General features: G+C 40.7%; 1 protein-coding gene across 2 annotated transcripts in view; it reads left to right on the top strand.

Moving 5' to 3' along the window:
* Nucleotides 1–12,873, top strand: part of RTF1 (RTF1 homolog, Paf1/RNA polymerase II complex component) — a 30,942-nt gene that overhangs the window by 677 nt on the left and 17,392 nt on the right. Inside the window, exons 1-4 of one of the 2 annotated variants that reach the window (XM_064512623.1) lie at nucleotides 1,351–1,552; nucleotides 2,271–2,381; nucleotides 10,593–10,740; nucleotides 12,272–12,476. In XM_064512623.1, coding sequence (XP_064368693.1) covers nucleotides 1,550–1,552; nucleotides 2,271–2,381; nucleotides 10,593–10,740; nucleotides 12,272–12,476 — 467 coding nt within the window. In that variant the 5' untranslated portion in view covers nucleotides 1,351–1,549. Of the gene's footprint in view, nucleotides 1–1,350; nucleotides 1,553–2,270; nucleotides 2,382–10,592; nucleotides 10,741–12,271; nucleotides 12,477–12,873 lie in introns of those variants that run through there. The other variant, XM_064512622.1, reaches the window with a different exon arrangement.

Below are 12,873 nucleotides of genomic sequence, written 5' to 3'. Positions count from 1 at the left end.
GCGGGTCTCCAGGGGGTCGTTACGGCGGGCTGAGTGCCGCCGCCGCCGTCGGTGGGGGCTGCTCGAAATTGGGAGCCTGCTGGTGTAGCAAGGCGAAGTAGTTATATATCTTCAGGGCTTCTCCCGGGAGTGAAAGTGTGATGTCTGGCATCAATTTAGTCGTGTCAGAGCTCTAAAGGCACCGTCCCCTGCTTTGCAGGGGGCTTCCTGCAACGGCTTCTTATCTTCCCCGGGTAGCAGTCCTTGGTGATGTGATATAAATGGTAAATAAAGACCTTATAGGTGAAGTATGTTATGGTTTGTATGGCAGCGCTTGTTTGCTGAGGAACTTTGCCTGGTTAAATGTACTGATCACCTATCTGATGTGATTTATGTGCTGGACCTTAAGGGTTTCTTATACAGTAGGTGTTGGTATGTTGCCAAAAGAAAACCTCCCAAACACTTGAGAATAGTTTTGCTTCTTGGAGCCTTAGAAAAGTCAAAATAGGAGACTTTATTAGGCAAATCTATTGGAGTGGAGTATGCCCTGATGTTGGTGATCTTACTGCATCTCTAGGGCTGTCAGCTTTTTGCTGCTGGTACGGTAATTCTGTAGTTGCTTCAGAGCCTGAAAATTACAGAGAGTCACACTAGTCCTTGATTGGATCAGGGAAGGAGAACGATGATGGTAGGAATAGCTGCTTGCTTCTGCATCTGTTCCCTTGTTCACTGAAAACATGCTTCTGCAGTTGTACCTGGGATAGTAGGTGGTGGCATCAAAGCTGCACGTCTATGCTTCCTCCTCCATGGTGTTGTTTGTAGCAACTATAGCAGCAGGGGCCTGTGTGTACAGGGATAAAAGACGTTTTTGTGTTGTGATTTAACTGAGAGTATGCCGAGTGAGGTCCCTGTAGGTTAAATGTTTGACAGCTTTCTGTAGCAATCTTGGCTTGTTGAACCAAAGAAGTAGGAGCCTTTTGAATACAGTGTCTTGAAAAACAGAAAGAACAAGAGTAGAAAGAAAAAAGGAAAATTGTTTGGAATAACAGTAGGGGTAAATGTTCCCAGATAGCACACAGGCAGGTAATCTGGGCTGAAGGACTGTTCAAAGACAGTTGTTAGGGGGAAATTCTAGAAAACAATTATAGAAAACATCAGGAGCTTCCTCAAGAGAACTTTGTACTGTATAAATATGTTCTGTTGATGTTGCAAGTTGTCTTCAGAGACAGACTTGTAAAATGCCATTACTAGGGGAAGATTTCCTAGGGGAAGTAGCCTAGGCCGTTGGTTTCTGCAGTTTTTATATTCTCATTTCAGATGCTAAATTATCTCCACAGCAATATGGATTAGAATCTTCGGTTCTGAAACTCATGTAAACCTGTCTAGTACTGTCTTCCCAAGACTGCAGAAGTTGGTGTGTCTTCTGCTCAGAGCTAAGATTCATCAGCCCCAGAGTAAAACTTTCAAGAATACAGTATGTTTCGTGGACTACATAGACAGTAGTGCAGCTTCAGAAATGTGTTTATTTTATACTACCGTTGCTGTCATCTGAAGAAGCTATGAACAGCAGATGGTGAGATTATTTGTGAGCCATTTAGTTCTTTGTGCTTCTGTGTGTTGCCTTTGAGGGTGCTTCCTTTTGAAGGAGAGCAGCTTTATTTAGTTTGACAAACTTTGAGCTTGATGCCTGTTCTCTGTATATCCAAAGCTTTAAGTGCATTCTGGGGTATTTAGGGGCTGTGAAAAGGAATTGAATAGACTAGCTAAATATATCAGCCATGACATTGTGGTGGTAACAAAGTATCTTCCTCTTAAAGGACACTACAAAAATGTTTTTAAAAAATAAGAGAAAGAACTGTTCAAGATGTTTGCACGAGACTCTTTAGAGGCTTTTGGCTTTTTGAGTTAATGCTACACAGTGTAGTCGGTGTTCTTAATTTGTTGCCCACTCCAAAAGCCACAGCCGTGGACACGATTCTGAAAGTAACTTGTGATGATGTTCATCTCAAGAAAGTAATGGTAGTAATACTTGCTACTTATGATTTGTTATCTTCAAAATCCTTTTCCAGCATTCATCTGTATTAAAACTGTGTGTGTATGTATATGTACACATACATATGCACACATATGCGTCTAAAAACATTTGTATTCTTTCTTCCCTAGTCTGTGGGGATAATCATGATACTGAGAAATGCTCAAATATCACAGAGGAGGTGTATATGCAGTGACCTGAATTGGTAAAACTAGTGACATCATTTTAAAATAAATGTATGGGGTTTTTTTTACACTAGGAGCTCTTGTCACTGGCCAAACGGAAACGCAGTGACTCTGAAGAGAAGGAGCCACCTGTGAGCAAACCTACAGCATCTTCAGACTCTGAGACATCAGATAGTGATGATGAGGTGAGTTTGTCATGTTATCAGTGAATTTACTGAATTTATTTGTCTGAGTGGACTTAAGCAATGAAAGTATATTTAGTGCGCTGACTTTGTAAAGCGGGACCGGTCCTCAGTGGAACTGATGGAGGTCCACTAAGCCCAGAGGAAATTGTACTCAAATACTTTTTTCTTGTAATTAACAAGCCTAAAATTGTAACTGTGTACAAAGTAGTCTGAATGTCTATAGCTAAATTGATTGCCTGTTTAATCTGATGTCCATATGTTTAATCCCGTGTTCTGAATGGTTCGGTGATCTGTCTGCCAATAGTGTTGCTTCTGTTGTTGAAGATGTAGCAAAGCTGCTGAAGCTGGACCCTTAGGGGACAACCTCTCTTGCTTGAGCTTTAGAAGAGAGCTTCCTTCCTCAGAGGAGAGAAGGGCTAAAACAGGTGGTACTATTTTACAGGCGGTAAAACTGTCCTACTTAGCTAATTTGATTCTCCAAGAACTCTACTTTGAAGTAGCTTGTCTGATCATATGAATGTGCAACAAAGTGTATTTTTACTGGTATTTTTGAAGAAAGTGAGGAGAATGAGAGTTTGGAGTTACTTTGTTCTAGGGTTTTGTCCATTTGTTCTGTAGCAATGCTTAGCTGTTAGATATGTTATTGTTATGTGTCCTTAGTGTTAGGTTGTAGAGCTGGTTAAAAGTGTCTCCTTTCATCTGTAAGTGAAAACTGAAATTGACTCATTAAAACAAAGAACTGACAAATCGGTCAAATAGCTTCTTGAATAAAAACATTTTCTTGAGGTGTTACAGATGTCATTGCAAGCTTTCCACGCGATGCAGAGGTTGTTTATTCCATCCATTCTTAAAGATATAACAACAAGCTTTTTTTTGCCTTTTGTCTTTCTCTCTCCTCTTTCATCTGAAACTATAGGAAGGATTATTCTGTGGTATCTTGAAAAAATAATAGTGTAGGCCAAATGTAAACTATTAATTGCTAAGCATTTGGGAGTATAGCAGAGTTCTTCCAGGGCCTGTAAAGAATGTGACAGTATAGTTTTCTCACTGAGGGATATTTGAAATAAATACATTTGAAACTCTGTTTCAGTCAACTTTTTAAAAAAGAGTAGCTGGTGTTTTGATACTAGATTTAGTGACTTATCTAATACATGCTTAAGACATAAGGAGAGAGGAAAATATGAATGAACTGGATACTAGGTGTGTTATCAGGTGACTGCCCAGTCTGTCACTTGGTGTGTTCTGATCTGCCAGCATACAGCTTATTTTAAGCTGCTTGTGGACCAACTTGTCTGTAAAACATAGACTTAAGTGTGGAGAGCACCTTGATGGTAGAGTCTTATGGTTTGTGTTTATGTCTGAAAACTGACAGAATAAATAATAATTTTTTTTTTCAGTTTGCAAAACTACAAATAAGGTCTACCTTTCCATTATATGTAGATTATGACAATGCTTCTGTTCATGAATTTGCCAGGAAAACAAATGATTGTAAACTCAGTTCTGATTGCATTTGCAAGGTCTGTGCATATAAAGTAGCGTCTCTGTTGCATCATGTGCAACTGATACTCTGATCTTTCTAATCTGTGTATCATTTCTAATTGATACTCTGTTCTTTCTAACCTCCATGCAGCAAGAGGAAAAGGTTTAGAGAAGAGGTAATTGGGGCACTTGCTCCTATTCCTGTGCCTGAAATATGCATTCTGAACTGCTTTTTGTCATAGCAGGGTGAGACAAGCTGGGTTATGACAGTTCTACTTCTGCCAGTCATTCAGTTGTACGCATACTTAGACTGGACAACCTTCCAGTGTTCCTGCTTGAACAACTTTGGTTTTGCTCAGTGTACTTGTGGTTGGTTTGAAGTTTGCTCAACGCTTGGGGAGAGGGGGTGTTCTAAAAGCTGAAATGATCTTACCAGACTTGCTGCAAGATGTGGACCTAGAGGCAAAAGCATGGAAATTGCTGCCCTGGGCAAATATACTTAATCATACTCACTTGCTTCCACACAGGTCTTGCAGTCTGCACATCTTTTGTGGCTCCTGACAAGTGCTGAACGTTCCAGGGTAGTTGCTATGTTGCATGTACGAGAAAGGAGCCCAATCTCTGTTTTGGCCAAACACTGCATTCTGCTATTCTCATAGGAAAAAAATTGGTGATGGTGGATGGGGGCAGGGAGAAGAGAAGATAGTGTGTTTTAGAATTATGGAATAATTGCTTAAACAAATCATGCCACATCTATACGATGGTGCCCAAATGATTTCGGTAGATCTTAGCGTTGTGTCTCACAGTGAGAATGCACTTCTGTGAAAGCTCTTAGCCACATCAGGTGTTCATGATGTGGATGCTGGCTTATGTAACATTTTAAGAACCTGTGTGATCTAAATCATACCACATGTGCAAGGGACTGAAAATGAGTTACAGGCAAGGAGGTAGGAAGGATGCTCTGGAGTATCATCTGGTGGGTCTATGGAACAAATATGACTGAACTGACTGTGAACTGTTGTTCAGATGACTAGCAGGGACTGCAGGGCTTTGCGATAAGAAGCACCACGTTCCCAGAGAGATGCACTAAACTTGACATAAAGATGTGGAGACAGATGATTCCTTTATCTGTAGAGAAGCATGTGGCCATGATAATCCAACAGCTCACCATGCCAAATTGTTATGGGCCTGCTGCGTGTAACCATTTTGTTAGGCAAATTACCACTGGAGCTATTGTGCCAGAGGTATACATGTCCACTGAAAAGGTACCCTTGCTGCTTATTGAAGACATTGTGTAGGTAGTGTTCTTTACTTGCGTTAGGTTAATTCCGGATTCTTGCTGTTTGTCTTATCCTAGCATCGTTGCTCTCTGTCAGAGATTCTTTCTGTTGTGCTGTGAGACCTGGATGATCTGCAACAGCTTCGCTAACATCAGTGTAGGTTAGACTGAAAAGCACAATGCTGTCAGAAGTCTTGTTTCTCGTGCATGGATTGTTGTTAGTGAAGTGGTATAAGTCTGTGCATCCTTCTACTCATGCTGGTGTTGGCCATATCATTGCAAAGGGTTTGTTTGTGCTGTTTAAGAACTATAGGGTGATAGTGGCAGATACCTTCAGGATGTTAGAAGTTAAATCATAAGTGCTTGGTACTAGGCTGAAGTTTAGTGAAGAATGCCTGTTTAGGCCTTTGCTTTCAAATATATAGACTTGGTATGCAACAGCATAGTTGAAGATCTAATCGAGAGCTAGGCGACAGAGGAAGAGGTGGGCAGTGTTTGTGCTGCTAGTAAGACAATCCTGAATAGCAGTCTGCCTAGGAGACTTTATGCCTCTACTATGAGGAAAGGGCTGAGAATTTTGAATCTACTTACTGCATTTCAAGTTAGAGTGCTTTGGCTAACTACAGATTAGCAGAAAACTGCATGTTTTCCTTCTGTTTTGGGGGAGCCTTCTGTGGGTTTGTAGGAATTACTGTGGTAAACATCTTCCCTCTGTGCTTTTGTTTCATAGCGCTGCTTAATTAGGCCTCCAAGACTGAGTGGGTTCTCCAGTCTTGTGGGGTCTTTGCCATACATTTTTCAAGCTTAAGAAATTTAAAGCAGTGTGTGTGACTTAATCTTCCTTTAATAGCTATATAGGCTGCATGCTTTGTAATGTTGACATTTCTTGGAGAATGTTTCCTTTAACTATTAACATGTGTAATAGTAAAGCTTTACTTACGGAAGAGAGAAGTGTTTCTTCCCCCCCCCCCCCCCCAAAAAAAAAAAAAAAAAAAGTACAAGTGCAAATCTGAATAGTGCAGGTTAACTGTGTGGAGGCTAACATGTAGAAAGAAGCAATGTGAACCAGCTGGGAACAAACCAGGAGGTGTAAAGTTTGGTCTGTAAGTAATTTCTTTTTCTTTAAGCTGGAAGCTAGGTTGGAGATAACTTCTGGGGACATGAACCACGTGGGATGAGTTGGCAAGAGCTCTTAGGTGGAGCAGGGTGCCCCAGAAATAGGCTAATGTAGGAGTGTTTTTTCACTGAATGAACATTTCCTTTGTACCTGGGGAAAAATTTTTGCTGGGAACCAGCTGTAATGGTGTAAGTGAGGCACAGTCTAATATCCAGAGAAGTGGTTAAAGCTTTGTTAGCCCAGCTAATGTTCACTGGTTGATACTAGTAGTAGTGGGAGAGTATTTCCTTCCTTGTAGCTCTTGGAGTGCTGTCTCTGGAGTTCTCCTAGCTTTGAGACACCCTGAAAAGAGTAAGCACTTTCTTATCTTGGTATCTGTACTGGCTGCTGTTGTCTTCAGACAGTCTGAAACTGCAGTTTGACTTGCCTGGAGGACTGTCTTTTGTTTTCTCTGTATTAATGAAGGAGAATGGGTGAAAGTTTGCAAGCTGGTCTGTTTTCTACCTTTGGGCTCTTACGCTGCCACAGTGGTCTGGCATGTAAGTTTATCTGGCCCAGAAAAGGAGCATGTCAGTAAGAGACCTGTTCTGCTTTGATATTGTGGCTTGTAATTTGCCTTTTGCTTATAAAAGGCATATCTAGGAGGGAAGGATATGGCAAGGACAGGCTGGTAACCTCAGCTGTGCATTTCTGCGAATAGATGACTGTTTGAAAAAGCAGGGAGATTGCCTACTACTTGCAAAGGAAAATCTTGGTGGATGATTTAGGCACTGTAATAGCAGAAAATAGTGAGCCATTGAGCAACAGGGGCAAAACAATGCTACTGTCCTCTGCACTGTTGGAGCTTGCCTGTTGTTGTGTCAGTCTCCCCCTTGCCCCCCCATCTCATTTCATCTCCCTAGTGGAAATATGTTCCAGGTTTGCTGATTTTCTTCAGTGATTGTGTGCAGTTGCTTTTGCAGAAATTGACTTCTAAATCTGTCTGCTTTCTAATGGCTTTTTGTTATTGACAGTCCATTCTGGATACTGTGACTTGACTTGGGCTTCTTTGGGAAACATGTAGGTGATTAGCACTGTGAACTTTTGAAGCAAGAGGAAATATTGAAATGCTCTTCTGGCTACTTCCTGTGACTGAACCATAAAGCTCTATTGTTCAACAGTACCAAATAATAAACAGAAAGCAGTGTTACAGAACGCTTCTGCATGGGTCTGTTAGCTTGCTGCGTCTGGAACCATAGAAGGTAAAGACAGTGGCCAAGGAGGCGGCGGTGAATAGAGGGGCTGTTTAAAGGAGTTGTTCTGGTTATGGATAGCATGTGAGAAGTGTTGCCTGGCTTTGCTTGCATGGTACGTGAAAGAGGGAGCCTGGAGAAGCTGCAGTAGAGGGCAGATTTTGGAAACTATGGTTACTGTTTGCTGTTTGAGATGCAAGCAGGGAAGGGAAACAGAGTAAACAAATGCTGCTGACTATACCTGGGTGCACATTTTCACTTGATGTGACGTGCAAACATATTGCTGCCTTTCTCGTTCCTGTTGGTGTACTGGAGCATGAGGTAGGGGCTCAAGACTCTGGTTTGGGCTGCAGGTTGCCAAGCAACTCATGGCTTTCCAGTACTGTCTCTTTCCCAGACCTGCTAATCTCCATTACCCCTTTCTCTGCTGTAAGAGGAGGCATGATGCTTGGTAGTCTTGCTCTGAATAATACAGAGCAGTCATTCAATGTCCACATGACACCTGATGGTTCTTGTATACTGTTGTCTTGACCCAGCAGAGCAAACCATGAGCCTAGAGCCTTAGTACTCTGTGTATGTGTGTCTGTCTGTCTCTGTCTGTCTGTCCCCTGGTTTTAATTATTTATTTATCCTCAAGGCTTGCTCAACCCTTATTTTGTCCTGTAGTGGCAGCAGGAATGACCAGGTATTCTTGAGAGACTTGGAGTTGGATGACCCCTGAAGAGCCTGAGACAGATGAGGAAGAAGCTGGCTTTGTGGTAGCACTGAAACTAGGAGATGACAACCAGTTATTTTACTTCAGAGGTGTAGGGGTAACTTACATAAACAGAACAGTGAAATCTTCAGGCTGAAGGTTATCCTGAATAGGAAACAAAGTGAAATTTCCTAGATTAGGGCAGACTTTTTAATTCAAGAGGCTGCGTCACACAGTTCTCCACTCAGTCCCATCTTCCAGGCTTCAGGATCTTGCCACAATACTGCTTATGAGTTGAAGATTGAGAACAGCGATTTGTGGTGCATATACCTACAGCTATTAAAGATTTTATTAACCATTTAAATCCTGCTGTTCTCATCTGATCTCAGCTGCTTTCATCTCAGCATGACCTGTCAAGGTCTTGGTATAGCTGTGGGGGTGTAATATGGTTTTCTCTGTGCTTCTTTCTTGCTAAACTGCATGCTGATGCAAGGTAGAACTCAGTGCTGGAACAGTGAAGAGAAGAGAAGTGGCAGAGCTCTGGGAGGAGCTCTGTACATCTGTACTTCCCTGCCTCAGAGGGCTCTGCTCCTCCCTGCCCCACACTTAGTTTCACTTTCTCACTTCTGTGTTACCACTGGTACGCTAACGATAGGTGAGCTTGTTGAATGAGTAGCAAAAATATACTTATCTCAGTCTGTAGTACATCAGAGGCGATTCATTAATGTTGAGCTTTCAGCAGGTTCAGGCCGAGTAACTTAACTGTTTTACATGGGTATAGTTAACTAGAAATATTGGCAATAGTGGTGAAGCTAGGTAGCTTGTATGTTATAACATTCAACAAGTAAAATACGAAAGCAAATAAAGACTTGATTGCAAACTCAGGCTGATGTACAGTCAGATGCTTCCTGTGCACAGTTTCTCACTGATCCTATGCAGTATAACAGATTGGGGTAACTGCATAGGGCATGGATTGCAATCAGAGGCTCACCACAAGGTGGTTGTATCCTTACCTCAGAAAAGAGAACTTCTGCCTGGCCTGTAACTGATTAGTTTGAATGTAGAGGTGACACTTAAAGATGATGTGGCAGGTACAAGACTGAGTGTGACAGTGATCAAAAGGTAGTAAATCCTATGGTATTAGGAGATCAGGTAATAGCTTCTAACTAAACAGCTGAGTTTCATTCAGAGGACTCTGGTGTCTGACTATTCTAAAGGCAGTGCCTAATCAGGCAGAAGAAGAAGTCAAATTTGATGGGATGATTACTGGCTGGAGGGGTGGATTTGATTCATCTCCTAGAAAGGGAGTTGGGAGAGAAGCCTGAGATTCGTGTGTGCCCTTGAAGTCAGGTAGAAGACTCCCCTCCCCAGTTAGAGTAGTTGTGCTATTGAGATAGCATAAATAGGATATTTGCTCATTTGAATTAGGATTTTTCTTGAGTAGACTGGGTACTTGAACAAATGATCAGGTGCATGAAGATGAGTGTAATATGCAGGCATGAGGAGGAGGATATTCTAAATATGTTTACTTAAAAAGAAACTGCCTTTCTTATTCCTAAACATTTTCTATTTGGAGAACTTCTAGGAGCGATAGGGGGGTACAAAATATTTCTAAGACTTAAATCATGCATAGACAATCCTCAACTGTTCTATTGTCTTCTGGATTTAATGAGGTAGTTGGGACTATGAAACACTCTAGTAAGAAATCACATTGTAAGATAAATACTAGCTCTTCTGGGTGCTTGATGTTTAAAGTTGCTGCCCATATGTATGTGGTGGTGTATGCACTGCTCTTGGAAGCTGCAGTCTAAGCTCAATGAGGATGTGATGTTAAGAGGAAAATTAAGATTGGACATTTCATTTTTTTCTCACTTCTGTGATTCTGATTGATTCCAGCTTGTGCACTGTACATAGGTGAACTACAGTTTGAGTACACTGTTTTGTTGCATAAAAATATACAGATGCTGTGTACTTCTGTTAAAACTTTCTGAAAGACTGTTGTATGTAATTGGTGTGCCCTTTTGGAAATCTAAAATCTGCTCTTGAATTAACTGGTTCGGAAGCGCATCTATTGCTTCCGTTTAATAGGAAATGGAAGCAAATACAGTTGGAGACTTGTTTTCTAGGAATTTTTTCTTCTGTCGGATATTACAGACCCTGAATTCTAAGGGTTTTATTTTTAAAGGAGTGTCCTACCAACTGATGGCTTGCACTGATAACTGATGAAAAACTTGTAAATCACTTTCATATGACAAGTTTTCTATTAATTTCATTTCCCCCCCCTTATATAATTGATTTATTGCTGTCAGTATTCAGCTGTTTCTCAGTCATTTTTACCCCAATGTTCTGGGGGTAGGGAGAGGGGAGTGATGTTCCTGTCTCATATCTTTTTTTGTATCTTTCCTTGCAGTGGACTGTTGGAGGTTCTAAAAACAAAAAGAAGGGAAAAGTGGGTAAGGCAGAGAAGAAAGGAGCCATGAAGAAACAGACAAACAAAGCTGCCTCTTCAGGCAGCTCAGATAAAGACAGCTCAGCTGAGAGCTCGGCACCTGAAGAGGGTAAGATAACAAACACACGTGCATCTACTTACAGTGCAACTCTCAGTGAAGTTATGTCACTTCACACTGAAGAATAAAAAGTTGGTGATGTCAAAGATTACTTTCAAAGAGCTTCCTTTGTTTCTAGAAGTCTAAATGACTTCTAGACTTGTCATGGCTTGAAGTTGGCCTCAAAGTATATAATCCAGTTTAATCTTGCTGTAAGTACTCCATTAAAAATGTAATACTGCTTCAACGGAAGAATGTATAACATTTAATTATTTGACTTTCTCCTAGAAAATTCTTTTCTTCCTTCTAGCTTGTCCTACCTGTAGTGTGAGTTGCATTTTCTTTTATTCCTGTTGATGTCTTTTCCTTCTCAGACTTCTTATGACGATGAAGGGAAAGGGTATATAGCATGCATGGTACAAATGGGAGATTATTTTACATGTTTGCTCTGAATCAGAGTTCTTGCAAGTTTTTTACTGAAATTGAAGAAGAAAAATCATGACGATAACTTTGCCAGATATATTTTTACATGAGCATTGAATCTGTTCTTATGCCAGATAAAGTTCCTGTTTTCTTTCCTGGTTTCATCATGACTATGTAGGTTTGTGGGTGTTTATTTGTGATTTCAATTGATACTAAAAAGCAAGAAAGTTAAAGAGTATGAAGAAGCCTGCAGTTTTATGTGACAGTTTTATGCTAACTTAGCACAGTTGAGACAGACTGAAGCGTGGAGTGAACCTTTACCTGTAAGTGTATGCAAAGTCAGAGTAAGCTTGCAAAGCTGGAAGGTTTCCAGAAATACTGAGACTAGAGCAAAACTGGAGGAAAGAATCCCAACATCTATGCTTCTGAGATTTGGTGTAATGTAGCTGATTAGGTAAGATAAAGCACTCTGACTTGGGTTGAGTAGAAAGGTGGTGTGACTGAATAGTCACAGGGAGACAGCTATTTCCTATGCTGATGTGTATAAATTGGAGAGGGCTTTTTACAGTAGTACACACATGACAGTTGGTGTTATGGCTTTGCCAGTTCTGAGGGTTGTCTGTTTCAGCCTTACCTTGGTTGTGACAATTGATACTGCTGCAATCTTCAAATGAGGTTTTGGCTTTTCAAGTTGCTGTAATGAGGAGTAGTAACAGTGGTTCATAGTGCCATTCGAGGTGCTCACACATGCTTGTAAAGCTATGTATGTGCAAGCTGCCTCTAAGTGACACAAGCATGTTGGCATAGAAATCTGACCTTTAACAAAAGGTCCCCTAGAAGTCGCTTGTTCTACTAAAATTTTTTACTTTATGACCCAGTTAATGTTCATATGTAGTACCACTCTTAATGTTTTTCATCATTCTTATTTCTCTCTTTGTAGCATGCACATCTTGTAGTAATTAAGTATTTCCTTCTGGCTTTAGTTTTCATGATATGTATGCTCTTAGTACAGTGAAAGAGGAGTGTAAAGTTCATTCGTGATACCCCCTGTTAACATGCCACACTGTAGAGCTTGGGCTTTGCCCCAGTTGAATCTGGCTGCCTCATGATTCTGTTTCAGGAGAAGTGTCTGACTCGGAAAGCAACAGCTCCTCATCTAGCTCAGATTCAGATTCTTCATCTGAAGATGAGGAGTTCCATGATGGCTATGGGGAAGATCTGATGGGAGATGAGGAAGACCGAGCTCGACTAGAACAAATGACAGAGAAGGAGAGAGAGCAGGAGTTATTTAACCGGATAGAGAAGAGAGAAGTACTAAAGAGAAGGTGAGTTTATATCTGTTGATATTTGATAGCAAATTCATAGAGGCTGTTGTGTAGACAATATTTTAATTAAATCCTTTTCAGTGCACTAGTCAGTTAAACTGTTGAAACGAAATCCTACAGCAGCATTGCCAATGAAGTATTGCATATCCTGTGTATTTCATATTGTCTGAAACATGTATTTTTCTCATTTCTATTAAGTAAATGTTATGAATCTTAAACTCTGAAGTTACTGTTTCTTTGACTTGCAGCTAGCATGTTGCAACTTTTGTTTCATAAATATCACAGTGCAGGGAATTGAGAGATGGAGTTGTCCTGTGTTTTAGGATAAATATTCTCCAGCAGAATGCTTAATCTCTTTCTCTACAGATAGCCTTTTTGTATTTTTAATTAAGAATTA

Source organism: Dromaius novaehollandiae, chromosome 5 (genome assembly GCF_036370855.1).
Source record: "Dromaius novaehollandiae isolate bDroNov1 chromosome 5, bDroNov1.hap1, whole genome shotgun sequence".
Lineage (NCBI taxonomy): Eukaryota > Metazoa > Chordata > Aves > Casuariiformes > Dromaiidae > Dromaius > Dromaius novaehollandiae.
This window is presented reverse-complemented; position numbering and strand designations above follow the sequence as displayed.